At 33.4% G+C, this 27,148-nt stretch overlaps 2 protein-coding genes and 1 long non-coding RNA gene across 6 annotated transcripts; 1 reads left to right on the top strand and 2 right to left on the bottom strand.

Annotated features, from left to right (window-relative positions):
• Positions 1-407: 407 nt before the first annotated feature.
• Positions 408-4,884, top strand: LOC110721152 (WPP domain-interacting tail-anchored protein 2-like). 3 transcript variants are annotated; one of them, XM_021900290.1, is made up of 5 exons: positions 408-461; positions 1,831-2,386; positions 2,469-3,514; positions 3,605-3,817; positions 4,239-4,884. In XM_021900290.1, exons 2-5 carry the CDS (start codon positions 1,843-1,845, stop codon positions 4,656-4,658), a joined length of 2,223 nt encoding a protein of 740 aa, XP_021755982.1. In that variant the 5' UTR covers positions 408-461; positions 1,831-1,842; the 3' UTR covers positions 4,659-4,884. The 3 variants fall into 3 exon arrangements, with proteins under 3 accessions (XP_021755982.1, XP_021755976.1, XP_021755988.1); XM_021900284.1 differs by having other exon boundaries at positions 417-461; positions 1,815-2,386; XM_021900296.1 differs by having other exon boundaries at positions 426-461; positions 1,812-2,386.
• A 1,226-nt stretch (positions 4,885-6,110) lies between these two features.
• On the bottom strand, positions 6,111-7,216 carry LOC110695784. The gene is made up of 2 exons (XR_002506209.1): positions 7,059-7,216; positions 6,111-6,486 (listed from the first exon to the last, which is right to left on the bottom strand). It is a non-coding gene; the product is annotated as an uncharacterized LOC110695784 (long non-coding RNA).
• A 1,595-nt stretch (positions 7,217-8,811) lies between these two features.
• LOC110721141 (transcriptional adapter ADA2-like) lies at positions 8,812-20,861 on the bottom strand. 2 transcript variants are annotated; one of them, XM_021900279.1, is made up of 14 exons: positions 20,590-20,861; positions 20,384-20,491; positions 12,878-12,933; positions 12,592-12,770; positions 12,407-12,472; positions 12,096-12,221; positions 11,945-12,017; positions 11,657-11,720; positions 11,528-11,577; positions 11,358-11,411; positions 11,047-11,269; positions 10,121-10,331; positions 9,542-9,802; positions 8,812-9,179 (listed from the first exon to the last, which is right to left on the bottom strand). In XM_021900279.1, exons 2-14 carry the CDS (start codon positions 20,437-20,439, stop codon positions 8,988-8,990), a joined length of 1,611 nt encoding a protein of 536 aa, XP_021755971.1. In that variant the 5' UTR covers positions 20,440-20,491; positions 20,590-20,861; the 3' UTR covers positions 8,812-8,987. The 2 variants fall into 2 exon arrangements, with proteins under 2 accessions (XP_021755971.1, XP_021755966.1); XM_021900274.1 differs by lacking the exons at positions 20,384-20,491; positions 20,590-20,861 and having other exon boundaries at positions 12,878-13,674.
• Positions 20,862-27,148: the final 6,287 nt, after the last annotated feature.

The raw sequence follows: 27,148 nt of genomic DNA, 5'->3' as shown, positions 1-27,148 counted from the left end.
AATATTCCACAAAAACCATATGATATATAGATATATAGTTAATCAATAATTAAATTACATTAAAACCATATGATATAAATAATCAATATTAAAATTAAATAACATTAAATTACATATCTAAGGTGGTTTAGTCTTTGTCCACAAGCAAGTTTATACGCTCCACGATCAACCCCACCCGCCACTCGTTCAATCATTCAACTACCCAACGCTTTTAACACTAACGTGCGCACTTTTCCAACGCTTTCATCATTGGTCCACTTTCTACTCTCTTAAATATCTTATCCTGCGCACTCTTGGCGCATTTTAGAACTCACCTCCGTGATTGACTCTGACTGATAAACTTAACCAAAAATACAAAAACAACAACAAAAAAACAGAGCATTCTTGCTACAAAAATACATTTTTTTAAATAAAAAAAAAAAAAGAAAAATAAAGCTTATCATCATTTTCTCTCTCTTAAGGTATGGATTAATTTTCACTCTTCATTATTTTTGATTACTAATTCTTGTTAATTCTTATTATAATGTTGTGTTACATGTAATTTAATTTCTTTTTTTAAGCTCTATGTATGTGTATAATTGGGTTGCCAATTTTTGTTCTTGATTTTTGATGGGTAGTTGACTTTTCCTTTGCTCAAATTTTTTTGCATGAAGTTTTTATTTTTTTGATTTTAAGGGGTATAATTGGTTATGTGGGCTGAATTATGTATATTGAACTTAGGATTGAGTTAAATTTAATTTAATTTTTAATGTTAATTTTAATTCTTGGTGGGTTAAATTTGATGAATTGTGAGAGTTGCATGTCATAATTAAAGAATTCAGCTGAAATTAGTGGAGATGATACTACTAAAGGATGTAGAAGTGGTTAATTTTACTAGTTGGGAGACTAGTTTGAAGAATTGAGCTATTGAATTTGTAGTTAATACTACTTTTCAATGAGGGTTGTCGAGTTCATAAGAGTTAAGACTGTATTTTTGATGACAGTCTTTAACTAAGGACAGATGGACTCGTAGCAGTGGAAAGCGTGGCGATTTTTTATATCTCTGTGCAAATTTGGTGCATTGAGAGGTCAATTGGTTTGATGAATCTTGTAATGTGGAAGTATTTGTGGTAAAGTTTGTGAATGGGTTAAGATTTGGATGATTGGGAATCTTTGTTGACTTCAGCTTGAAGTTTTTAGACAGATTTGACTTGAGGGTAATAGTGGTTGATTTAGCAACAACTTCTGACTAGTTCAATGGTTGATTAATATTGGCATAATCTTCTACAATAGCGAATCGAGTCATGTATGCTACATTATTAACTAGTAATTGATTGAAGTAGTAAGGTGGAATGGTGGATTAAGCACTTTTATTGTGATGAATTGTTCAATGGTGTTGAAATTGTCATAATCTTTTGCAACTGTGATTTATTGAGTCATGTATGCTACATTATCCACTATTTGATTGAAAATTTAAAGTTTACCCTTCTTGTTGTTATATTTATTTGATGTTGGAATCGGTAGTGACTGTAGTGAACTTGTTTACTGTCCCGGTGTCCCCTCTCTTTCTAATCCCCCGAACAACGAAGAGCCACATAAAATAGTGCTGTTGACAAGATTCAGTCCTATTCCTAGGTCTTGAGTACCACCCTCTAAGACTTCACCGCTCAAACTTCTTGGCAGCCAATATGTTGTTTCTTATCATATCTAGATTAGTAAAAATACATCATTTTTCTTGGGTTGTGCAATATGATTGATCAAAAGTTTGTACTATTTAATACTTGTCCTTAATAGCGATTACCAATTAGGCTTTTTTTAACTGCCCTTCTCAGTAGGTGTCTCGTGAAACAGGAAGAATAACCTATGGGAATGGATCCTTGTATATCCAATGGCGTAGATGATGCTGATTCTATATTGACTTCTTGTAACTCCCTATCCAACGGAGTTTCAATTAGCGAAAATGGTTTGATGGAACCAACTATGCTCATGGAGTTGCTAACTTTATTGGACTTGGATTTAGCATACTTTTCTGAGAAGCTGGTAAACTTAGATCTTTATATGACAATTGTTTCCCTTGGAGAGATCGGACTTGGAGAGTTGTCCATGCAGAACAGCAAAATCTCGGAAGTAGAAATTGAGAAGGCTCTTATCTTTGATCTTTCTTTTGAATATCTAGATTCCGAGGTCACCGAGTTGGGGAGTTTCTTAGAAGTCCTTCAAGCCAAGATCAATGATGCACATCAGAAGATATGTTTATTTAAACTAAGAAGAGATATATTTACTATCTTCCAAGGGAAATTGCAGGGTTCTGAAAATTCCTGGAAGCATTTACAGGAACAACTTTTAGAGTTGAAGAGGCAACTGGCAAAATTTCACAAAACACTCTCATCTTTTCGCGAGAAAAGTAGTAAGTTAGTAAATTTTTATAAGCAGAAACTAGAGTCAAACTGTAAATTTCTGTACTTACCAGGATCCTCTATTATCTGCAGCATATTCGATTGAAAACGAGGATTTGGAGAGGTCACATTATGATTTGCAGAATGCGGGGCAGCAAAGACTTGTGCTAAGCATGTTGGAAAAATCTTTTGCTGCAGAACTCAATCTTGAGAAACGATTACTAGAATTGAAAAAACGGGAGGAAGAGCTGGAATCGGAACTCTCACTAACAAATGAGGTTGCCTCGGGAATGGAAGCATTTCTAGGAGTTGCTTTAGAAAGACTGTTAGAAGTAGAACATTCTTCCCAGGTATTTATGGGGATTGCAAAGGAAATGATGTCACGACTCCAAATCTACGAGTTTAATATGCATTGCTCAGTTCAGAGAGAAGAGGAGTTGAAATCCAAGCTTGAAAATAGCTTAGAACAACTGAAAAAGAAAGATAAATTGGAGCAGAAGTTAGAAGAGCTTGAAAAGAAGCTGCAAGCTTCTGAGTCAAAGTTACAAGAAGTGAATGCATGTTATGAAGCGAGTCAGGAGCAACTTTCGGAGATGGAAGACGCAACTGAAGCTTTAAGAGAACACGCTATAATGGCAGAAACTAGGGCCCATGATGCAGAAGAGAAATTAGCCACTTTAACAGAAGAGAATGTAGAGCTCAGAGAAGAAGTGGTTTTCCTTAAAACCGGTGATAGCAACGAAGAGAAGATAACTGTTTTAGAGAAAAATGTGAGAGAGTTGGAAGTAAAACTGCAAACTTCAAAGACTTTTGCTGATGCCAGTCAAGAGCAGCAAAATATGCTGTACACAGCAATCTGGGATATGGAAACATTGATCGAGGAGCTAAAATCGAAGTTCTCAAAAGCTGAGAGTAAGGCGGAGAATGCAGAAAAGCAGTGCCTAGAATTAGCAGAAACCAACATAGAACTTAACAAAGAAAAAGGCAATCTTAAGTCCGAAAATGAAAAATTGGTGGAAAGTCTGAAAGTTGCCAACAAAATGAAAGTAGCCTGGGCAAAGGAAATTAGCGACGGGGCAAAGCTTATTACTGACATGGTTATGCAGCTGGAAACTGAAAGAACGAGGGTTCAAAAGCAGGTAAGCAAACTAATTTCTCTTTTCTGTCATACAAGTATAACGCGGGCATTTTCCAAACATTACATGACTAATGAAAATCCAATTTTGCAGCTATCTTCTTTAGCAAGAGAAAACACCATATTGTTGGAAGAGTTGCGCAAGATGAGAAGAAATTTACTTAAGGCTAATCAAAGCAACAAAGGTGACGTTGACAAAAAAGAGATAGAGTCTAACATATATAATACTGCTAATGGTATCATCACAGCACTCTCAACTACAGAGGAGGTAGTGGAGACTCCAACTTCTACCACCGCCAGTAACCAGGTGCGGAATCATACATCAGATTTTAACTCCTGTTCTTTATTTTGTAGTTTCTGGACTGTTAGAAACCTCAGGTGTATCTGAAATTCTACTTGTGAGATTTGTCATGATTTTCCAACTTCCCGCTCATACCTTGGAGGGTGAGATTGGACTTTTTTATGTCAATATAGGCTCTTTCTTTATAGGGATTGGATGAGAATAAATGGTCATTATTATGACACTAGCTACTACAAATGAGTTAGCGAGTGTACCTTGTCGAAGCTAGTGTATGTCTTGGTAATTCCTAGTTTCAAGTTGATGTGGCTAAAGTGCTAGATCATAAGTTTGAGAAACAAAATACATGTAATTTCTGAAGTGTTTGCATCTTGCTGTCCTTAATGAGTATATAACATCGATATGCCTTTTTTTTTTTTTTCTGCGACAGTTAGATGAGCCATCGGAAGAGAACAACATAGGTGAAGCTACAGGGTCTTTCAAATTTGATGCAGTTGCTGCCAATTGCATAAACCATGATGAAGCAGAAACTGCAGGATCTTCCAAATGTGTTGATGATGCTGCTGATTCTATTGCTGTCAATCATAAAGACCGTGATAACGCAGAAACTGCAGGATCCTCCAAATCTAATGATGATGCTACAGATTCTGTTGCTTCTAACCATGAAGATGCCACTGATGATTGTATTCTGCAAGACAGTGGCAGCAAGATGAAGAATAAGTATATAACGAAGAAGTCTTTCTTCTTTACCGCAGTTTTTGTTTCAGTGCTGTCTTATATAGTTATGTACATCAATTGGCAAGACATGTATTCTATTATTACGAGACTTCAACATCTAAACTTCCAATAGGTAACGTGCATAGTCCTTTTTTATTCTTTGGGTTGGTTTGTTCTGTAACGATTTTGTATGTAATTGTTGATTGTAGGAGCATGTAGAAGAGATGATCAATTGTGTTTGGAAATTCTTTGAATGTTGTAATATTAGATTTTATAAGACCATAGAAATGTGTAGACATGTAATGATGTAAATTATATAGATAGCTATGGAAAAACACTTAATTATTATTTGATTGATATGTTATGGTGGAATTTTTTTCCTATTGGGATATTGTCTTTTATTATGATATTGATCGAGCTCACACCTTACTACGTTTGTCTCGAAATGGTAGTTAGTACTCCGTACACTAGCTCCATTACAATTGATAGGAGTTGTCAAGGCTGGATACATTGAAGTATCGGAAATCAAAGCATATCTTCTAATTATTTCAGCTAAACGGCATGTTGATGAGTGTGTTTTCGACAACGTTGTCAAAACACTTGGTTGGCGTAAAACAATGGTGAAGTTTAAGCTCGCTCAATGGTTCGTGCACTTGATCTAGTGTCCTAGCTAGAAGCGTTTAATTAACATGTATGTGATGTTGAGAAAGATTGAAGTTTAATGAATAAGAATGATAAATAAAGATTGCTCAATTAAAATCATTTTATGTTTACTCTTATTTGCAAACCTTAGTTTTACAACCCCTTTATGACTCGTGATTATACGAGTCAACAATTTTCTTGTTAGATATTATGGAAAATAACTTACATGTGAGTTGAGACTAATTGTCTACATTAAAGAAATAAAGATATCAAAGAATATAATGAATAACATATAAGTATATTAGATTAGTAGACTAGTCCACCTATTACTAATTAATTTTAGGACGAAACTCTAATAGATTGGTCGATTGGACTTACATGTAGTTGCTCATTGAAATGATTTAATCTCTAGTACTTGCACCTAATGTCATAGTGTGTCTCTAGTAATAACTATGTTGCTCCTTCATGAACTAAAACTAAAAGTAACTGCTGGAGCACACATAGTCCTACCGTCCGTATATATTGCTTTATCTATTTAGTTTTGGAGTCAAAGTTCCTCAAATTCGACCGTGAATTCCTAACGCTTTATCTTTTTGGAGTATTATAAGTATTTGTTTTCATATACTTCCTCCGCCCATTATTATTGTGCAACGAGTTATTATTTGTAAGATATAAAATATTTATTTATTGCACATAATAGTGGATGGAGGGTATATTTTGAATAACATAAGTATATATTTTTTAAAAAGTACATGTTACATAACTTTTTTTTTTTCTCGCTTTCTTCTAAACTTAGCTCTTTTCTATGCGGACTTACACCATAGTTTCATAGCTACAAAATAAAATCTCTCTTCATCGCTTTATTTGTTCTTCTTGTTGCAACTTTTTTGTTTCTGATACATAATCTAGTTAATTATAAAGAAAAATAGAGACAGAAGGAGTAAAAAAAAATGCATAAGACGAGTATCTTCACTTATATTATTAGGGCGAATAATTATATTACGTAACAAACATCACATGTAAAAAGTTTCAAATTAAAGATTCAATGTTCACCAACATACATACATACATATATATGATTCCTCGACTTAAAAAGATCGAGATGAGAAGATGTGAAAAATTGAATCATTTTTATTTGGGAAATAATGCTTGTTATGATTTTATTAAACATTATGTTGATGGAGGGCCGCAGCCACAAACGCACCAAGTACTGAGGCATGAAACATGTATGCAATGAGGGCAATTTGGTATACAATCTGTTGGTTTCGTACAACGTGGTGATATTAAACTTCTTGAGCTTTCAACTCTCCAAAATCCACCTGAAACAAAAACACAAATATTTTAATTAGTGGAGTAAAATTCCGGCCTCTCAAATAACTTGAATCATCTTTTAGGGTTACATCTTACAATAATTATATTTTATACTCCGTATCATTTTACCATGTAATGGTAATAATAGACTTACGTACAGACCGATTTATGATACACTAATAACTAGTTGTACAAAGTTTTCAAAAAAAAAAAAAAAGAACTAGTTGTACAAATACAATTTATGATAGTGAAAAGAAAATCATCTAGTCATTTAGAGAAGTGAAATTATTTCATTTTTTCATATATTAAAATTAAAAAGTAGATGTCATTTTGTAATATAGATATACTTACTACTGCTACATGCATTTATATGTTAAAACTATTGTAACAAAGTTTAATTGTATCATTTTTTTGAGGGGAAAATTTAATTGTATCATGAATTAAAGTAAATGTTTTCATTGTGATCACGTTAAAATAGGTGTAGTTTGAAACAATAATGAGAAAGTATTAAGGATTCTATAACGAGGAAAGGGGTCAGGGAGAGAGATTCTATAACGAGAAAGGGGATCAAAGAGAGAACCCGCTATTAGGAGGAGCCATAGCGCGAGGAAAAGACCAATATTGAAAGAAGAAACTGATGACATTGCTGAAACTCTGAATTGAAATTGTATAGTTTGTAATTTGAAAAAAAAAAGAGTGAATTATTGATGAAAGACTATAGAATATGCACTCAAAGTGTCACTATTATTTATAGCACAAAGAATATGCGCAACAAAGAATACTGGTTTAGTGGTGGGAATTAAATTTGATAAAAATAGTTAGTACTTACTATAAAGTTTACCTCAAAAATAAATATGTAGGTAAATCGTATACATGCACTACTAAAAGGTATTTATAATTTGAGGACGTGTCTAATTTTGAGATGTTGAGCAAAAGAAATAATTTTACTTTCCGCACTTAGAAAGAAATTGATATGGTATTAGCCTATCAAAATGATATTTGCATGCACCAAGCAACGCCAAGCAAATAGAATGAGTCTATAATGGAAACATACATATAGGCAATATAGCACTTGAAAAAAAAAAAAAAAAGTATGCACATTATAATAGTATGTACATAATAATAATATACTTCCTCCAATTCGTTCATTTGATTCGTTTCAAAACGCTCGTTATAGAACAAATTTAATGGTGATAGTTCCCGATCTTGGTTGAATACATAAGAGGGGCTGAGATTTATATCTTTAACCTCTCGCCCCAAACAAATCACTATGCCCTAATATTATTTGACACATGTATTACTTGGTTAAATACATATTTTTTTTAAAAAAAAGTCATGATCATGTTATAAATTGTCAATCTCAAAACAAATATAGGTTATTTATTTATGTTAACCGGTCTAAACAATACGGCTAAGATATACACAAACATCGAACCAAAAAATCTAATAGCCAAAACTTTATTTCCGAACTGCTAACCACTTATGAACACTGATTTAGTGCATTCATTGTTTATAAAGTGCCACATCTATATATTGTACTAAGTATAACAATTAAATTTAGAAAATAAATATAGTAATAAGTGTTCATGAGTAGAGATTATGTTTTTTTCTATCAAAACTTTCACTAGTTAAATGAAATTCAGCAATAATGTCCCTAATAGATGAAAACTAAAGCAATTTATGTATTATGAGTTTGACATGTAGAGGAAAACATAATCTATACATTAGGTATTGTCCTTATCTCTCAAATGTTTTGTTACTATATGTTCTTTCTTTCTTTCCAATCAAATGTTAAACACGAATTGGGCGGAAGTGATTTGTTCTATCGAGAATTGATTTAATCCTAATTAAACTGAGAAGGAGATGGAAAAAAAAGAACAAAAACAAAGGGTGAATGATGGAGATGTAAAAGAGTGAATAATCCAATGCGACACCATGAATACAAATGAGATATCTTTATCGAAAGAAAGATAAACTTTTTATCCTACATCCGGGTGTACTTGACACACACTCGTATTTTCCTCGTGTGCTATGAAAAAAGTAAAGAAAAAAGGGGTAAAAGAAGGGAAGCATAAAGGGGCTTGTGTGTTGTGCGTCAGAGTTTAAAATTTTGGGATAGATGTGATTGAAGGTACTCAACATATAAAAGTCATCCAAAACTACACATACAAATCAATCATACAAACATCTATCAGAAAATTAGTGTAATTTGTCACATAAAAACATGCTTGCACATGAATTGGTGATGGCAATCTACAACTCAACTTGCCCATATATAAACATACTAAATAGCTCATAGCAAATTGATTTTGGCAAAACCATTGCGCTCAAAATACGGTGATTGCAAAAAATAAATGTGGTTCGCATATAATATAAAATAAAATTCGACATACATCATAGTCTATCCTTAAAAACTTTATCCTACCTAGGCAGCGAAAAATTAACTGTGATTCTGTGGTTTAATTAAATGAAATTTATTTGAAACTGAAGATGGGAACATACAAGGCCTTCACTGAGATATAGCTCCCTTCTTCACAAGCATATCATACACTCGATCGACTTTGCTAGGATCGACCTTGAACAAACCATGAGCATCAGATTTCTTGGTAATATTCCCCTTGAATGCTTCCATAGTCAGAGTTTGCGACATGTTGAGATAATGTGAAGGTAGAATCCTAATCTCCGAACAAAGCTTCTTCTCCTGCATACGAGTAAAAATGTCACAACCAAAATAGAGTATTATGCCAGTTGGAGCATAAAGGTAATATATACTACGGGATAGATATAAATTCTTTTCAAATTTTGTATTTCCTGTTAAGGTTTCCTGCCTCTTTTTTTGTCCTACTTTTTTGCAGTGGGAGGAATTCGGAATTGAAGCAGGTAGTAAAATGTTGACATGTTACAGGATTAACTCCCTACAACTATGAACTATCCCTCTAGTGATATATAACCTGCCTTGCAACAGAGTTCGCATGAAAAACCATAGTAAAATTTTCAGGCACATCAAAGAGCACATGAAAGCTTGTATGTTGGGACAGATGAAAATTTATGAATAGAGCTTACCTTGTCAGAGAGCAGATCAGCCCCTGGGAACCCAGTGATATCCCACTTGTCAAGGGAGTTGGTCTTAAACTGTCCTGTAGTCGTCGAAGCTGAGTCCTTGCTGACAAAATCTCTATTATTCCTCAGCAACACTTTACCCCCTGCACCAGCCTCAGCACTCTCTCTCTGTTTGCGGGCATTCTCCTCTGCTTCCATCCTCCTCTGCCTCCCTATGTATATATCTGCCTCAGCAGAGGTGCGGCAACCAGCAGCCTTAGCTTCCTGCGAAGGAAAAATCTTATATAATCCACAGCAAGATATAAAATTCAAAGATAAATTTGAGGAATTAATATAGCGAAACTCCTGGTTTCAGTGCTTCTACAATCTATCAGGTTTAGACAAGAAGAAATTCAGTGATAAAAGCCAAATATAAATCCTTCATTGGAAAGTATTCAGAAAGAAAATTTTGACTCACCAAAACTATAAACAGTTCAAGAACTAGTAAAAGTAAATTTAATCAGACTACTTAGTTTGGCCACTAAATAAAGCATAAATGTGTATATGTTCAAACTTCAAAGAAATTAAAATTTTAGCTTAGACCTGTAGATCCTGTAATCTTTTGCGAATCCGATGTTCATTAACAACAGATGCCAGCAGCTCCTCGTGCTCTTTCTTTGAGTGATAACGCATGAATGCCCTATAACGCTGGCATAATTCCTTCTCTTCAGGTGTCAAAGTTTTCTCGAAAGGATCTGGGTACAGTAAATTCCTCTCAAGTACAAAATCTTTCCTACGCTTCCTCTCATCAAGCCTGGAATGGAATATCAACCCATGCCACTTATAAGTTTATGTGCTGATTGGGTACCAGTTCAAAAAGATTATCAACATCAAAAATTTTTGTCTAGTAAAGAATGCTACCAAAGCTGCTATTTTCTTCCTGATGCCCGTGGGTGTGGGACTAGTCATTCCCACTAAGCACCTTGCCTTACGAGCTTTTACAACCAATAATAATCTTCATCTAACTAAACGTGAGAGAAACTAGGGGAAAGGAAAAAATGCAGGGGATGCTTTATTGATTTGGTAAAGTTAATTTCTCTAGGAAGGTCCGACAAGGAAGACTTATTTATATTTACATTTTGTTTGCACTAGCCATCAGGCAACAGCCAAAATAAAAACTTCCATGACTTCACTAAAATCAAAGCCTACTTTAATGATAAGATGTCATTAATAAAACGTGAAAATGCATACCAGAGGACAAGAACTACAAGTCTACAAGTACACAAACCAGTCAGACAGAACATCTATAAGCAAATAAGTAGGGAAAGCACCGGTGCCACAAAGGCACAAACTGCATTGATGCTAGAAACAGAACACATTCACATAACACCTTCACCTTGTTGGTGCCTTAGCAAACATAATAGATATGTGCAAATTTCATATGCCAAAATTTTGGATGAGAATGATTTACCACTGACAAATCCATACCAAAAAAAGAAAAGGAAAAGAAAGGAGGGGTTAGTGACAACCTCCGATTGTAGATTCGCAAAACTTTGAGCTTTAAGTCACGTTCAGCTTCTGTGTCAGTGTCTTTGAATTCCATATCTGCCAGTAAATGTTCAGCATCATTATCATATTCTACCTCAAATTCTTCTCTTTTGGGATTGTACCCGCATAAATCTGTAACTGGAGGTCCTTCATCAGCTGACGCTCTAGGTTTCTTTTCTCCAACACTCCGGTCGAGGTGAGAATCTGCACAACCAAATCAATTATATCAAAGAACATGTCTAAGAACTGTCAAGTATAACAGTGATAAATACTCTGTATTCTGTAATCAGACCTTCAACTTTGATACTCCCATCTTGGGCTGAAAGGACATTTGTTGGCTTCTCAACTGCCCATATCGTTGCAGAATCCACACCAGAAGCAAAATTAAAATTAAACTGATAATCATGAAGTAGTGCAAAGATCCAAATATTAACAAGGAACAGAAATTTGAGATTCACATACCAGCCTGAGAAGAGTGGCTACCTGAAGCTTCTTTCTGCGGTTCTTCAATCCTTTACAGACATTAAAAGTAAGAAGATAGACAGTATCCTAAACCCGGTATTAAAGAAACTTAAGGGAAACAGGCCATACTTTACTGTTCCAGGATTTATAGACTCTTCTTTCGATAATTCTTCTTTCAGAGCTGGACCAGTAGCTATCAGAAATACAAACACAAAGAATGTTTAACACAAGAAACTTGGAACAAAACAGCACAAAAAAGAATAAAAACTTTCAGTACTCCCCAAAATATGTCAGAATTTTAATAGCGTATTATTTACTTTAGAAGTTGCTTTGTCATGTCTCCTTTAAATATTATTCAATCCTGAATATTTAATCTCTGAAATTACATGCATCATCAAGTAATAATTAATCACAAACCTATAGGGTTACTATGTTCCTTGGCCATAGCAAAAAGCTCCTCTCTATTCTTTCCAGCAACATGAGACAGGTCCTACAAAGACATAACATTGAGGTTGTAGTCAAATGTTTAAAAAAGGGAAAGAAATTTAGTTGAAGAAAGTTATACTACCGGAAGCGGAAAGCAAGGAGAGTTCATGTATATATTATTATAGTGATCAATACATTCTTTTTTGCTTTTTGTTCCTACATGCTCTGCCACTTCAGCCCAATTACCGAGCCCATACATTTCAATCCCCTGCACATATGAAGAATGTTTAGTAAAGAAGCAACCAGATGACAACTCTCACAATGCAACAATCAGATTAAAAAAAAATTACAGTATGATTCATATTACCAGCATAGTAAAAGAAAAAGTTTTAGGGAAGAAAAAAATATTTCAAAAACTTGATGCATATAGAATAAACTCAGTAAAAATATTACCTCCAGGAGCAATGACTCTTCATCTGCATTCCAATCAGGACATATTAAAGGGAATGACAGGCTATCCTGTAAAAGTAAAATAATTACAGTGAAAAGAAGAAAAGATATGACAACAATAAAAACTACGAAGTATATACGAAGCAAAAACAAAATAAATAATAATAAAAAATATATATATCTTTTACCATAACCCTATATGGATGGTTGCTTTTGTGAGGATTAACCTCAGCACCAACAGAAAAGCACTCAACACAGAGGTCAAAATCTGGACACACTGCACACTTAAAGCGAATCAATCCTGAAATATCTTTATTGCAATAATTACAGTGATAGAGTGCCTTCTTCCCATCACTTGAGCCCTGACCTGATGATGGAGGATGAGGATTAGCAAGAGAAATAATATGTTTTTATCCTGAAGAGATTATACATATTATCCTGGTATCAAGCAGCCAAAAAGTAGGATCTTGATACCTGCTGTTACAGACTCGGTGTTCTCTACACTTGAGACAGCCTTTTTCCTCTTTGATCTATCAGAGATAAGCTCACAGTTCTCAATATATAATGGATATAAAGAAGTGTTTGTATGAAGGGAACAGATAAAACTGATAGGCATCCAAGTAGAATAAAGGAAATGGAAGACAATAGCAATGAAAAAAAAAATCACATGTCAATCAAAGAATAGTAGTGAACTTGAAATTGATGGAAGCAATTAAAAAGGCATTGTACAACACACACACGCACACACACCATGCACGCACGCATGCACAGTCGCACACCCACACACTGGCCTCATTCTCTCTCTCCAATAACACCATCAACACTGCTACAATATATTGAGTGTTTCTAGTTCCACATTGCCAAACTTGCCATTTTTCTATATTCGAATACTACATGAGCTCATGGAACTGGTTTTATCTTCACATGGGCTCACAATGTTAATCCCTAAATCCACCATCACTCGTGACCCTTTTCTTTCCTCTCTTCTTCCTCAATGTCCAAGGGCTTGAATCAATAGTAGTAGACAACATGATATTCAGTCTTCCCTAGAGCTCCAAATCTCTCGTCCTCACCTATTGCACTGATTAGCAAATCCAAAAGAAAATAATTTAACTCTCTATCTAGTTTTAGGTCATCCACTGTGCCAGATTTTACCAGTGTGACAGGTTATTGCATGCTTGTACAAGTTTTACTACTAGAATGTACCTGTGCTAGTGTACGAGAATAAAAAAGTAAAAGTGGAAGGTATTAAAAGTTTTTTTTTTTTTTTTTTTTTTGGGGGGGGGGGGTGGGTGTTAATTTTGGAGGGTGGAAGTTATTAAAAAAAAAAGTGTAACAAATTCAAGGAATGAGGTTTTGGAGAGTTGTGGTAAGAAGCTAAAAAAACTGTTAAATTATAATATTGATTCCTTGTTCAACTTGTACATGCTGACCAAAAAGTATCATAATTAGTTCTAAATTATAGCCAGCATCAGTAGTACACTTCTTCACCCAAGGCACTACATATCTTTAAACCAGAAAGGTTTTCCACCTTAAAAAATTCGCAAAAACAAAATGCACATCAAAGAAAGATAGCACGTATAATATCAAAGCTCTTAATTAAGATAGATCCAGGCATGTTTTATCTAATCCTCCAAGACCCATCCTTAATACCACCACTGGCGGAGCGAGCATGGGACAAGAGGGGACAGCTGTCTCCCCACTTCCCCAAAAAAATGTCAGATGAAATAGATAATTGTGTGCGATATTGTGTTAGCCAAATGAGATGGTGTAGTGGTTAGAGGAGTGGGATTATTTACTAAAGATACAAGTTCAAACCTTGCTATGATGTTTTACAATCGTAGTATTCCTTCCATTTTTCTTCCTTCTGTGTGAATAATCTGTGATGTTTTACAATATATTTTTTTTAATTATTAAATGTAGTATTCCTTCCATTTTTTAATTAACAATTGCTACAAATACTTATTTAAATTATAGCACGTCAATTTTTGCAGGCTTTCTAAAAAAAATGCATTTAATTAGCTAAATTATCCAAAGTTTGAATTTTTGAAAATTCCCAACCCATAAGCAAACAATTCCAGAGGAAAAATTGGTATATGATGTTGGATTTTTTACCAAGTACTCCGTATTTTGGATTTTGGGGATCCATCGTTTTTGGGACACTTAATTTCACCACAAGTATCCATGTCGAGCCCCACATGAATATGTCACTTGGACACTTCACTTTTAGTTCAAAATCATGAAAATTTTCATAGATTAGCCAAGTCGGACGCTTGGACACGTACCCATGTCGGACATGGATTCTTAAGTCCAAGTAACATAAAAGATGGGCCCAAATTTGGGGATCCACCGTTTTTGGGGCAATGAACATTGTGAAGTCGGTTTTTCATGCACTAAGAGGTTCGGTTGACGTCCAGAAGCTTCTAAAACTTCTATGGCGATCTTGTACAAATTCTATGAGCTAGAGTTGTACTCCCACGTCCCTTAGTTACAAGCTTGTATTCCTTTTTTGGGTTTTTAAAATTAGATGCCTATTTCTAGTTAAATAATGTACTTTTTGACAATATTCCACTACCTTTGATGAGTTGTCATCATTTTTCTTATATTTTTTCATACTTTTGACATCATTTTCCAACACTTTCTCTCTCTATCCTTCAATAATTACTAATTATCTTTTCTTTCTCTCTATCTATCTCTAACCCCACATGTATATTTATACTTCCCAATCATGGGTTTTAAGGAATCCCTAAGTTCCTTAATTTCATGAAAAATGGGAAATAGACTTGTAAATAAGGGAAGGAAGGAGCATAAAATTCTCTAGAATCTTGTACATAAGAGAGATGTACTTAGAATGGTGTAGAAGTCTCTAGGACTTAAGTGTGCAGAATCCTCTATTTGAGGAGGTGTTGACATTCTAGATAGGAAGGTTCTAGGTAGTAAGGAGGACTATAAGGATACCCCCCCCCCAAATTTATGATCATCCACACAATTGTAAACTCTCTCAAGCATAATACAAATCATCCTTCCAGAAATCTCTGTCTTAAATACTTTCTTACTTGTGCCTTTAAACCTACCAACACTTAACTTTGAAGCATCATCACTTAGCCTTGCTAAAAACTTAAGGAGCCTTGACTAGAGTCTAATGAGTGGTGATTCTAGTAGGTCGTGAGCAAAATAACTAAGAGAAATAGCCGACACGTGACATGTGGTATCAGAGCCAAGTTTCAATACGTAGTAATAGTCTCACAAATATAAAAACCAACAATGTCATTACAATAAATAAATTTTTTATGATAAATAAATTTTAATTAATATTTTTAAGGAAAAACACGTATCTCATTCCCCCCTCCCCACTTTCATAGCCTGGATTTGATTTCGTAACATCGTGAAATAATAAGCCGCTATTCATATGTAGTAAATTAAATTATTATTTATCTCATATTACGTGTAAAGCTATAGTTAGATGTTTATATCTTAAAATTCCATTTCGTATAAGTTATCAAGGTCATTATTGTATTTGTGGTCAATTCTTTTTAGAAGAATTCTAATGTGTTCCATTAAAGTGAAACGGAGTGATTATGTAATTTCAAACTATACATTATGTGGAAGTATATTAGTTAACATGTTAAAAACAATATCATATGGTTTAAAGATTGTGGAAGTATATTATGGCCCTATTGCTCTGGATTTTAGGGAAATTCTACTACGTATCATGAGAACTCGCAATTCTATAAATTGAATAATCTTTTTATTGTAAAATCATATTGAAATTTTGGCAATCATGTCAATGTCTAATGAAATAAACAAACATCATTAATTCCAATACAAATCCCTTCCTCTCCACTCTCTACCAAAAGAAAAAGAGAGTGAGATTGCAAATCACTATACCTTAAGAAAAAAAAAATTTATAACACGAAAGTAAACACATGAACTAAGGATCAAATTAAAATGAGTACATGTAAAAAAACAAACCTTAAAATGGGACCATCATCCTGGTGGAGATTCTGCATATTAATTTCTTGCATTGGAAATACTAAGGGTGAATAAAGAGAAGATGATTTTTCAAAGGTCATTATTGATGCGCCTAGAAAATATACTAGTACTTATATTTGTGCTCAATCCTAATTAGGCGAACCAATTATTGGGTGAAATATCAATAATTGAAACCAAATGGGGAAAAAATCAAGGATTAGGAGACCAATATGAAAAAAATCAAATGTGATCTCATATACCAACTCCAATAATAATTGAAATAATAAGGAAATATAAGATATGAAGATCATGATGCTAAAAAGGCTAAAGAAAGCTAACTAGTCATCTTCATATATCCTAGGAAAAGTAAGGCGCTTGTACCTAATTAAAAGATTAATCATTAAAAAAGAAGTATAAAACACTTTTTCCACCACCTTCATCGGACCATATTAGAGAGACAATATGGAAAAAATCAAGGATTAGGAGACCAATATGAAAAAAATCAAGGATTAGGAGACCAATATGGAAAAAATCAAATGTAATCTCATATACCAACTCCAATAATAATTGAGAGAAAAAGGAAATATAAGATATGAAGATCATGATGTTAAAAAGGCTAAAGAAAGGTAACTAGTGTATAAAACACAGTGTATCCTAAGAAAAGTAAGGCGCTTGAACCTAATTAAAAGATTAATCATTAACAAGAAGTATAAACACTCTTTCCACCACCTTCATCGGACCATATTAGAGAGACAATATGGAAAAAAATCAAATGTGATACTCTAATAATAATTGAAAAAGGGAAAATAAGATATGAAAAGGATTAGAGAGCCAATATAGTAAAAATCAAATGTGATACTCCTATAATAATTAAGAAAAGGAAAGATAAGATATCAAATGTGATACTCCTATAATAATTGAGAAAAGGAAAGATAAGATATGTAGAGAGCCAATGTGGAAAAAATCAAATGTGATATTTCAATAATAATTGAGAAAAGGAAAGATAAGATATGAAAAGGATTAGAGAGCCAATATAGAAAAATTAAATTTGAGAAAAGAGAAGATAAGATATGAAAAGGATTAAAGAGCCAATATTGAAAAAATTAAATGTGATACTCCAATAATAATTGAGAAAAGGGAAGATAAGATATGAAAATCATGATGCTCCTCAGGCTAAACAAAGGTAAAGCAACACATTTCGTCACAACAACACCCTTTACTAAACATCTTTATATATCCTAAAAGATGACCCACTAAGAAGTACAAAACTCTCTTTCCATCACCTTTTGAAAGAATTAGGGAACCAAGATGGGAAAAATCAAATGTGATACCCCAATAATAATTGAAAAAGGGAAGATAAGATATGAAAATCATGATGCCAAAAAAGGCTAAACAAAGGTAAGACAACACATTTTGTGATAACACCACCCTTTCCTAACCATCTTAATATATCCTAGGAAATGTAAAGCGCTTAGACCTAAATCAAAAGATGAACCACTAACAAGAAGTATAAAACTCTCTTTCCACCACCCGTATCACCCTTACTTTGGACTTGTATCACGGTGAGTATTTTCATCTTAAGGGTTTTGGGTGGTGGAAGGTGGTTATTATATTGTTAATTGGACTTGTATAGTTGTATCACGGTAAGCAAGTAGGAGAGTATAGTTTCAAAATAGTTGAAAAACACAAGAAAATTTTATTGGATACTCCAATGGAAATTCACCTAAGGAGGTGGGGAGGGGGGTTGTGTTACTACTTACCAACACTAATTATGCAAAAGACTAATGATACTTGTATTATGCTACAGTTTCCTTCACGGGAATGCATGACCCTAATAGTACATATTTGTTTACATTCTCAATGGCTTCGAGATGCAATATTATTATGCAAGGGCAACCAATGCTAAATGAATTGTGGGTCACCGGACTATTTAACAAATCACACCATTACCTCAGATTGAGGGGTAATCGGGCCAAAACATGACTCACATGTTTCGCACTTGCCTATAATGTCTCCACCAAGTCGTTGTGTAATAAATAATTCAAATAGTGCAACAATAAGTGTGGCAACTGAAGGCTTTTGAGTTCTAGAATTAGAGAGCTACAAATCTAGATATGCTAGTCAACAAGGGATCAGGCAATCAGCTAAAACAAGAATCAGGATATCGGGGCTTTTATCTAGAAAATTGTGAGCTAAATGCATGTGTTTTTTTTTTTTTTTTTTTTTTTTTGCCATTGATTGAGATGGATTAGTGTTCCAACTTCCAAGTTCCATAAAATTGGTTTCTTCCCAGTAAATCCAAAATACAAATTTCCAATATTTCTTCTACTTAGGAGTAATTTCTTAATGGTGTTCTGATGACTATTTTTTTTTAACTAACTAACCCCTCTCAAGGAAAAAAAATTTGTAGAAAAGAGAAATTCATTTTTCCAAAGTCCCAAACACATGCAGTCACCAATAGTGCTAAATTCACAACATGAAGCAGCCGATACTCCTATTTCTGTACAGCATATGGCATATAACTAAATACCACACATGCATACTCACAACAAAAGACTTAAAAATCTAGAATGATGGGAATAATAATACTAGTGTTGAGAATTCTCTGATCTTTTGTAAAGTATAAACTAGAAGCTCATGTAAAAAATATCAATATGAAAGAGTGAAAGATGAATATGAGCTGCTGAATATGGAACAGGTTATCTTGCTCCAACGCATATTGTTTGTATACCTTGCGATAAAAATTAACTTTTCAAAATTAAAGCAACAAAGCTATCAAAAAATTCTATACATGTTCAATTAAAAGAATAATTGTGCTATACATGTTCAGTTAAAAGAATAATTGCGCGATTAGATGATGAAGAAAGGGAAGAAAATTAAACATGACATTAACAGCTTGTTTGAATAAAAGGGGTTAAAGTGAAAAAGGAAGAGAGGGAGAGGAAGGGATCCTTATTTCTTAATTAACAATTGGGTATGGGGTATGGCTAAGGAAAGGAGGCAAAGCAATGGAAAAACGATTAAAACGGTTGTTACCAATACTAAGCTTTTGAAATGTCATAATACTATTAAGCAACATTACAATGCATCCATGACTTTTTTCTTTAGTATGAGTAGAAGCTATTGTCCATTTTCTTCACATTCCTACACTTATTTACTTTCAATTAGGCAACCCAGCCAAGTCCCAAAAATCAAGTTTGACTGCACCCAACACAATGATACCTTCTATATCTGATCCTATCTTTTCCGTTTTTCCAAAAATAACATTATAAGGAAACATTAACGACAACATATTTTACGTATGCCCTTCAATCCAAACACCATTTACGTATTCATATCACTCGCAATTTCAATTGCAATTTCACTAACATGTACAAATTACCAAGTAATCAAACACAGAAAAGAAAAGGAAAAAAAAAAGACTTGCACTTAACTCGAACTTTGAAAACATTCAATTATCAAAATACTTTAGAAAAATACACAATTTTAATCAAACAAATGCCTTAAACATTCAATCATCAAAATACATTAGAAAATCAAAATTCAAGCGGTTTCAACTCTCCCTTGAATCTGTTCACTCGTGTCCCTCTGCCCTTGCTTGTTGAATCATAACAAAGAGACAGGAGCCAAGGCGACCTGGGCAGGTCGGCCGGGTCTTTCCAATCAAACAAATGCCAAACATTCAGCTATCATAATAGCAATGAAAAAAAAAATCATAACTTAATCAAACAAATGTCTATACCTTTGATAACCATACGGAGTAATAACATAAAAAATGGACACAATTTCATCAAGCAAATGCTTAAACCAACTATTAAACTTTCAAAAAAAACACACAAATTTATGGAAGAAACAAGGCCTAAACATTCAATCATCACAAAAACAAACACAAACACACACACTTTCATCAAACAAATGATTAACCCAACAATTTAACAAAATTAAGGGTGATAGAAGGAAAAAAAAAACGAATATAAATTAAATATAGCTTAAAAAATTTAAGGGTACTTTTGGTTGGGATCATCATCACTGGGGCAAGGAACAACTGCTCGAGAACGACCCATTGAATACCAATGGCGTAATTTCTGGGTATTTTTACTAACTCAGCACCAAAATCTGCAAAAACAAATAAGAAATATTTGAGCTTTCTTTTACAACAATGAAAGAAATTCAATTTGAATTCCAAAGAAAACTAAGATAACCATTGAATTCACCTGAAAAGCGAGTAACCCAGAACTCGAAATTGTGGAAAATTTTTGTAGAATTCTAAAATTCAAGCTTTCAATTTGGTAGAATAATGAAGAATTCGAAGAAATAGGAGGGTATTTTTTAGAGGGAGAAAGTGTCTGAAATTGTTAAGACTGAAACAAAATTGTGAATGACTTAAATATAAAATAGTGGGATTGCTTTAAAACCTAACGGTATTAAGGAGTGACTAGAGAGGATGAGAATTGTGACATCAAAGATTTTCATGTGTATATTCAACTTCCTAAAATGTAGATTATGCTCTATGATTCGATTTTTCACCATTATTATTTATTGATTTATAAGAAAAAAAATAATAATAATTTCACTTCTGTAAAAATCAGTAGTTTTTCATGACAAAAAAAAAAATTAAATAAATAAATCAACAAAATCGATTAAGTTGCTTAGCAAAAATAATTTACTTTAATTTTCTAAATATTTAAACAAGAAAACTATAGAAAATACCAATGGAATAAAGCTTAAGGAATGAAAAAGTACTATTTATTATAGATTTTCAAACATCATTCTTGCTTCTTCTTACTCAAAAGAAATACTAAGTAGGAGATATTAAAAACAACATGTGTTCTTTGGATTTGTTTTTAATAGATTATTTGTATGTATGGATAGTAATTAATTACCTTGTCGTTAAACGTGATTAATTAATAGCACTTCAAATCACTTTGATTCACTACTGATGCCCTGCTACGATTCTAATGACATTAAGAAGCCTGCTAAAGTTAATTATAGTTTCTTAGATTCGACAAGTATCTTGAAATTAATCGAGTTGTTAAATAATTTTCCTAATTGAGCTTGTTAACCAAGTTATAGAATCAAAAGCTAGACAAAGGCTTTAAGGGAGTTAACTTTTAATAGATAAAACAGATCAATATCACCTATCAAATTTGTTATTGTGTACACATTAGCCTTTTATCTATTTAATAAAAGTAGCAATCCGATTTTTGCAACTCGACACAACCTTTGAGAGAAACTGATATATTTGTGTAAATCATCTCAATGTTTGTTACTCCCTCCGTTTTTAAATACTAGCTCCATTTCTGTATGCGTGGAGTTTTAGGAGAAATTGGAAAAAGTAATAAAATATGGAGGTAGTAGGGTAAGTAAAAGAATAAAAAATTGTATGGTAAAAAGCAAAAGTAGCGGAGAATTGGAGGAGAGAGAATATGAAATTAATAAAATATAATTCATGATGGGTCCATTAGGTGAGAAAAATTAATATTATAAATGCTTTCCAAGTGGACAGGCAATGTTAAAAATTAATTAAATCCTATCGATCTGGCCACAAGATTGGAATACTTAATTGAAGCTTGAGATTCATATCTTCCCAATCAAAAAGACAACTTAAGCTCGTGCCCGAGTGGACAAGCAATGTTGTTATTTCTAAAGCACCTCTACGTTTGTATTGGAAGAACTATTGAAATTAGGTTTATATGCACAATCTGGTTGGGTGAACTTTAATGGAGGCTTGGTCATAATATGCTTTAGATTTCTTAGTTTTAGACTATCGATATATACCCTTTCCAAAATCTATACAAACTTCATTTGAAATTTTCTGAGATTTAGAACCGTAATACCCTCTTTAATTATATTTAAATCGTAGTATCATGTTGTAAGATTGGGTCCTAAATAAGGTTTTCGATCGAGTATTTTAGCGTATTATATTATTCTTAATTTTCTCCTTTGCCATAAATTCATGTTGTTAAGCGATCATTTTTTCTTCTATTTTGTTTGCTAATTTGAAAGAGTGGTTTCCTAATTTGCGATTAAGTAAATATCTAACATTATTAATACATAACTAGTTCTTCTATATTCCAATCAATGACCTAAATTTATCTAATGCTCTGTTAGGGATGGTTGGTAGTTATATCATTTCATATCCTCAATTACAACCGGAGTTGAGTTTAAAATATATTGTATATATGAAATAAGAATCTGATATGAAGTTCTCCACAAGAGTAGCGAGGTAGATCGAGTGGATCATTAGGAAGGTAAAAGCCTACTTTAAATCTTTACTTTATATGAATGTACAATAGGAGTGGCCTTAAAATAATTAGGGGAACCAATGGTGATCAAGAAGGTTAATTTGTCATATTATTGACATACTACTAAACTTATTTAGTTATAGATAATAAATTAATCAAGTTTTTTAACAAAAATAAGTTAAGTTCAACGAAAAAAAAAAGTGTTGTTTAATAAAAATAAGTTTTAATCAGTATATTTAAATTATCCATAAGAAATGTAACAGAAAATTAATAAAATGAGCTTTTAGGAAATATAATTCAAGTTTAGGAAAAATAAGTTATTTTAGTTTTGTTTAATAGAAATTATTTTTAGAGAATTGTAACTATTTTTGCAAATATTAAATATTTTTATTGAACTTGTGCTAAATTAAAATTATTTGCATTGATTAAAACTTAATTTTAGTAAGGCCCTATTCTCTTCACCCTATTATTTTTTTAACTAAAATTATTTTTACTGAATTTGAATTATTAATTTTACTAATTCTCAATTATATTTCCTCTTTGAAGTTACATATTTTTACTGAACTAGAAGTAATTTTACTAAACTGAAATCATTTTTATTGAAGTAAAATCATTTATCAAACTCAAATTATTTTACTGAATATTATTTATGTTAAGGTGAAGAGATCAGAGCCTACTTCTTTATTGTTATATATGTTCTTTAAATTAATGATCGATTATAACTTAATTTTTACTAAAATGAAATATTTTTTTCTTACTTGAATGATCTCTACACAACATAAATTATTTTAAATCATTAGAAATTATATTTACTAAATTGAATTAATTTATTTAATATTATTTGTTTAATGTGTAGAATATAGCATAATTATGGTTTAGAAAAGTAATTTGACTGTGTTAATGTCTTGGCTTGTTTTCTTCACATTGTTCAAATAATAGTAAAATTAATATAATTTTAATAAAAATAATTTAAGTTTAGCCTAAAATAAATTAAGTTTAGCAAAAATAAGTTAATTGAGGCTCGAAAAATAAGTTTAGTTTAGTAAAAATTAGTTTTAATTAGTAACTTTGAAGAACTTGGTTATGTTCTCTTCACCTTATTTAAAAATTTTATTAAAAAATAACTAATTTTAGTAAAAAATAATTTTAGTTCGGCAAAAATAAGTTTAGTTAAGTATAAGTTAATGCTAGTGAATAAATTAAAATCAATAATTTTTAAAAAACATATATAATAGAAAATTAGTAAAGATAGATAATTTAAGTTTAGTAAAAAAAATATTTACATTCGGAAAAAACAATTTAATCTTAGTAAAAATAGTTTTAGTTTGATAAATGTAATTTCAGTTCAACAAAATAAGGTGAAGAGTATAGGGCCCAAATATAATTGAGAATCATTTTATATTCTTAAAATTGGTAAAAAAATAATTTTATTTTAATAAAATAATTTGAGTATTACAAAAATAATTTCAATTTAGCAAATGTAAAATAATAGGGCCTAAATATTTGGCGAAGAGAGCATTCCATTAGTTGTGAGAATTTGGGCGGTCCTTTTCTTTACTAATAAACTTTTTCTAAACTTATATTTCTTAATTTATTCATCTAAACGTTAGATCAAATAATTCATTACTCGTCAGTCGATTTTCAAGACTAAATTTTTTTTACTCATATGGAGTTTCCTAAATCAAAAATCAAGCAAACATATGCTTTTTTTTTTTTTTTTTTTTTGAACGAAAGCAAACATATGCTTAGTTGTACAATAGATTATTGCCCCACAATATCATGAAATATAAAAGCTGAATACTTTAAAAGACTTATCATGAAATATGAAGTTAACAAATAATAAAGATTATACCAAATTATATGTTTCCTTTTTGAAATTATAATATAATCTTATGTATCTATTTGATGTGCTATGTATATAGATGAATTCAAACATACAAATAATTACTCATATAAATACAAATTATATTCACATGTAAAATAGGAAATATATTATTATTATTATTATTATTATTATTATTATTATTATTAATTATTATTATTACTTAATATTATTATTATTATTACTATTTTTATTAAGAGAAAGGAAATAATATGTCATTATTATCATCATAATCATACATAATCAAGGTAAGGCTAGCTATTGTTAATTGGTAAGAAATCAAGAGATAACAAACCTTATTAGAAGCCATTAAATATATGATTATATAAAAGTAATTTGATGTGCTGTGTAAATATATTAATTCACACACACACAATGACACATATAATCAATCATGAATATATTTTCTATATTCACATATAAAATAGGAAATATATCACCATTATTATCATTTAAAAAGGGGGGAAAATCATTATCATCATGATCACACATAATTAAGGCTAATTATTGTAAATTGATAAGAAATTGCGATATTTCAAACCTTATATCAAGAGGATTTCATGTTCTATGTACACAGATTGATTCACACATTAGTTGTACAGATATCTATTATTATTTACATATAATATAGGAAATATATCACACTATTATTTTTATTTTTATTTTTTAAAAAAATATATCATTATTATTACACAATCACACATAATTAAGGCTAACTGTTTCTGCAAAAGAATTTCGGATCGAAGTTAAAGGGGAGCCTGCTCGTCTGGTCAAACCGAGTCCTGCAAAACAACAAAAGTCAACTGCCTCGAGGGGTGTTCCCGAGAAAGCCCCTCCGACGGTTAAGTCAGTAAATTGTGTTTAGAGTGAGAATTTGTAGAGAGAGAGTGTGTGGAGAAAGAATTAATTACCTCGCTAATCTGTGAAGATTAACATTTATAGGAGAGGATTAACTAACTTGATTAGGGTTAGGATTGGGGTTTCTGGCCGTTCTGGGCCGTGTTAGGCCCTGTTGGGCTATATAGGGTTTCTCGGGATGCGTGCTGCGCATGATGATTGAATTTTCCTGTTTAGGGTTTAACTAAGGGCATTTTGGTAATTTATGTATTTAATGAACGTGGGCCCACAGGGGGTCCAAACATTAGCCCCACGACAAAGTCGTAAAGCGCACTCTGCGGTTTGGGAGTTTGTCGGAAAAATATTGATCGAATGAAATCAATCGACCCGACAATTTTTTTTTTTTTGGTCGAGCACCTGGTGGGCGCCGATGCTGCTGGCAGGTAGCCTGGGCGCTGATGCTGCCTACCACGCAGCTTGCTGCTGCTGGGCGCTGATGCTGCCTAGCACGGCAGGCAGCCTGCTGCTGCTGGGCGTTGATGCTGCCTGGCAGGCAGCCTGCTGCTGCTGGGCGCTGATGCTGCCTGGCACGCAGCTAGCTGCTGCTGGGCGCTGATGCTGCATGGCAAGCAGCTTGTTGGTGCTGGGCGCTGATGCTGCCGGGCGCTAATGCTGGCAGCTAGCTGCCGGGCGCTGCTGCCTGGCAGGCTTGCTGGGCGCTGATGCCTGGTAGCGTTACTGCTGGGCGCTGATGCCTGGTAGGCTTACTGGGCGCTGATGCCTGGTAGGCTTGCGGGCGCTGATGCCTAGCGGCGCTGCTGGGCACCAGCACGCACCAGCAGCTGGGCGCTGATGCCTAGCATGCTTGCTGGCACCAGCTCGCACCAGCATGGTGGGCGATTTTGACTTAGGCCACCCATGGTGGGCGATAATCTTCTTATGCACTATAACCTTTTATCTTTATGGGCGATGATTCAATCCTCGGCCAATGGCTTCGGACTTTTTTGATCACGTTTGCACGTCTTTCCAACTTATAAAAGAGGTCGTTTTGGCGCTCGGGGTGTCATGTGAGTGATGAAGTGTCTAACGCCCCTTTACACTTCTAGGGGTCTGCATATCTAGGATGGCTCTGATTTTGTCGGGGTTATCTTCAATGCCCCTCTCATTAACAAGGAAGCCAAGGCATTTGCCTCCCTTGACTCCAAACACACACTTTCTGGGATTTAACTTCATCCCATATTTTCTCAATGTCGCAAGCGTTTCGACCAAGTCTGTGACATGGTCCTTCTCATGGCGACTCTTTACTATCATGTCATCAACGTAGGCTTCGACGTTTCTCCCTAATTGCCCTTCAAAGATTCTGTTGATGAACCTCTGGTATATGGCTCCAGCATTTTTGAGGCCGAAAGGCATGGCCTTGTAACAATATACTCCTTGGTTAGTGATGAACGCGGTATGTGGCTGGTCCTCTTCTGCCATGGGGATTTGATGATATCCCGCGTTTGCATCCATGAAGCTGAATAGAGCATGTCCAGCCGTTGAATCCACAAGCTTGTCTATCTTAGGGAGAGGATGGTCATCCTTGGGGCACGCCTTGTTTAAGTCAGTGAAGTCGACGCACATTCTCCATGCCCCAGAGGGTTTCTTGACCAACACAACATTCGCAAGCCAATCCGTATACTGACATACTTTAATGAACCCTGCTTCGAGTAGCTTCTTTACTTCTGCTGCAGCCGCGGCGGTGCGCTCGGGGCCTTGATGCCTCAACTTTTGTTTAACAGGCTTGTAGCCTGGCTTGATGTTCAAGCG

The sequence above is a fragment of the Chenopodium quinoa genome, unplaced genomic scaffold, assembly GCF_001683475.1.
Source record: "Chenopodium quinoa cultivar QQ74 unplaced genomic scaffold, ASM168347v1, whole genome shotgun sequence".
In the NCBI taxonomy this organism is placed as follows: Eukaryota; Viridiplantae; Streptophyta; class Magnoliopsida; order Caryophyllales; family Amaranthaceae; genus Chenopodium; species Chenopodium quinoa.
The sequence above is the reverse complement of the archived record's forward strand: the minus strand, read 5'-3'. Positions and strand labels throughout refer to the sequence as shown.

Bases quoted from the DNA above. Each gene is read 5' to 3' on its own strand.
- LOC110721152 (XM_021900290.1), top strand. From the start codon at position 1,843: ATGGGAATGGATCCTTGTATATCCAATGGCGTAGATGATGCTGATTCT. The intron at 2,387-2,468 runs GTAAGTTAGTAA...TATTATCTGCAG, and splicing joins ATCTTTTCGCGAGAAAAGTA to CATATTCGATTGAAAACGAG. The intron at 3,818-4,238 runs GTGCGGAATCAT...TTTCTGCGACAG, and splicing joins CTACCACCGCCAGTAACCAG to TTAGATGAGCCATCGGAAGA.
- LOC110721141 (XM_021900274.1), bottom strand. From the start codon at position 13,019: ATGCCTATCAGTTTTATCTGTTCCCTTCATACAAACACTTCTTTATAT. The intron at 12,473-12,591 runs GTAAAAGATATA...TTACTTTTACAG, and splicing joins ACCATCCATATAGGGTTATG to GATAGCCTGTCATTCCCTTT. The intron at 9,180-9,541 runs GTAAGCTCTATT...ACTCGTATGCAG, and splicing joins CTGATCTGCTCTCTGACAAG to GAGAAGAAGCTTTGTTCGGA.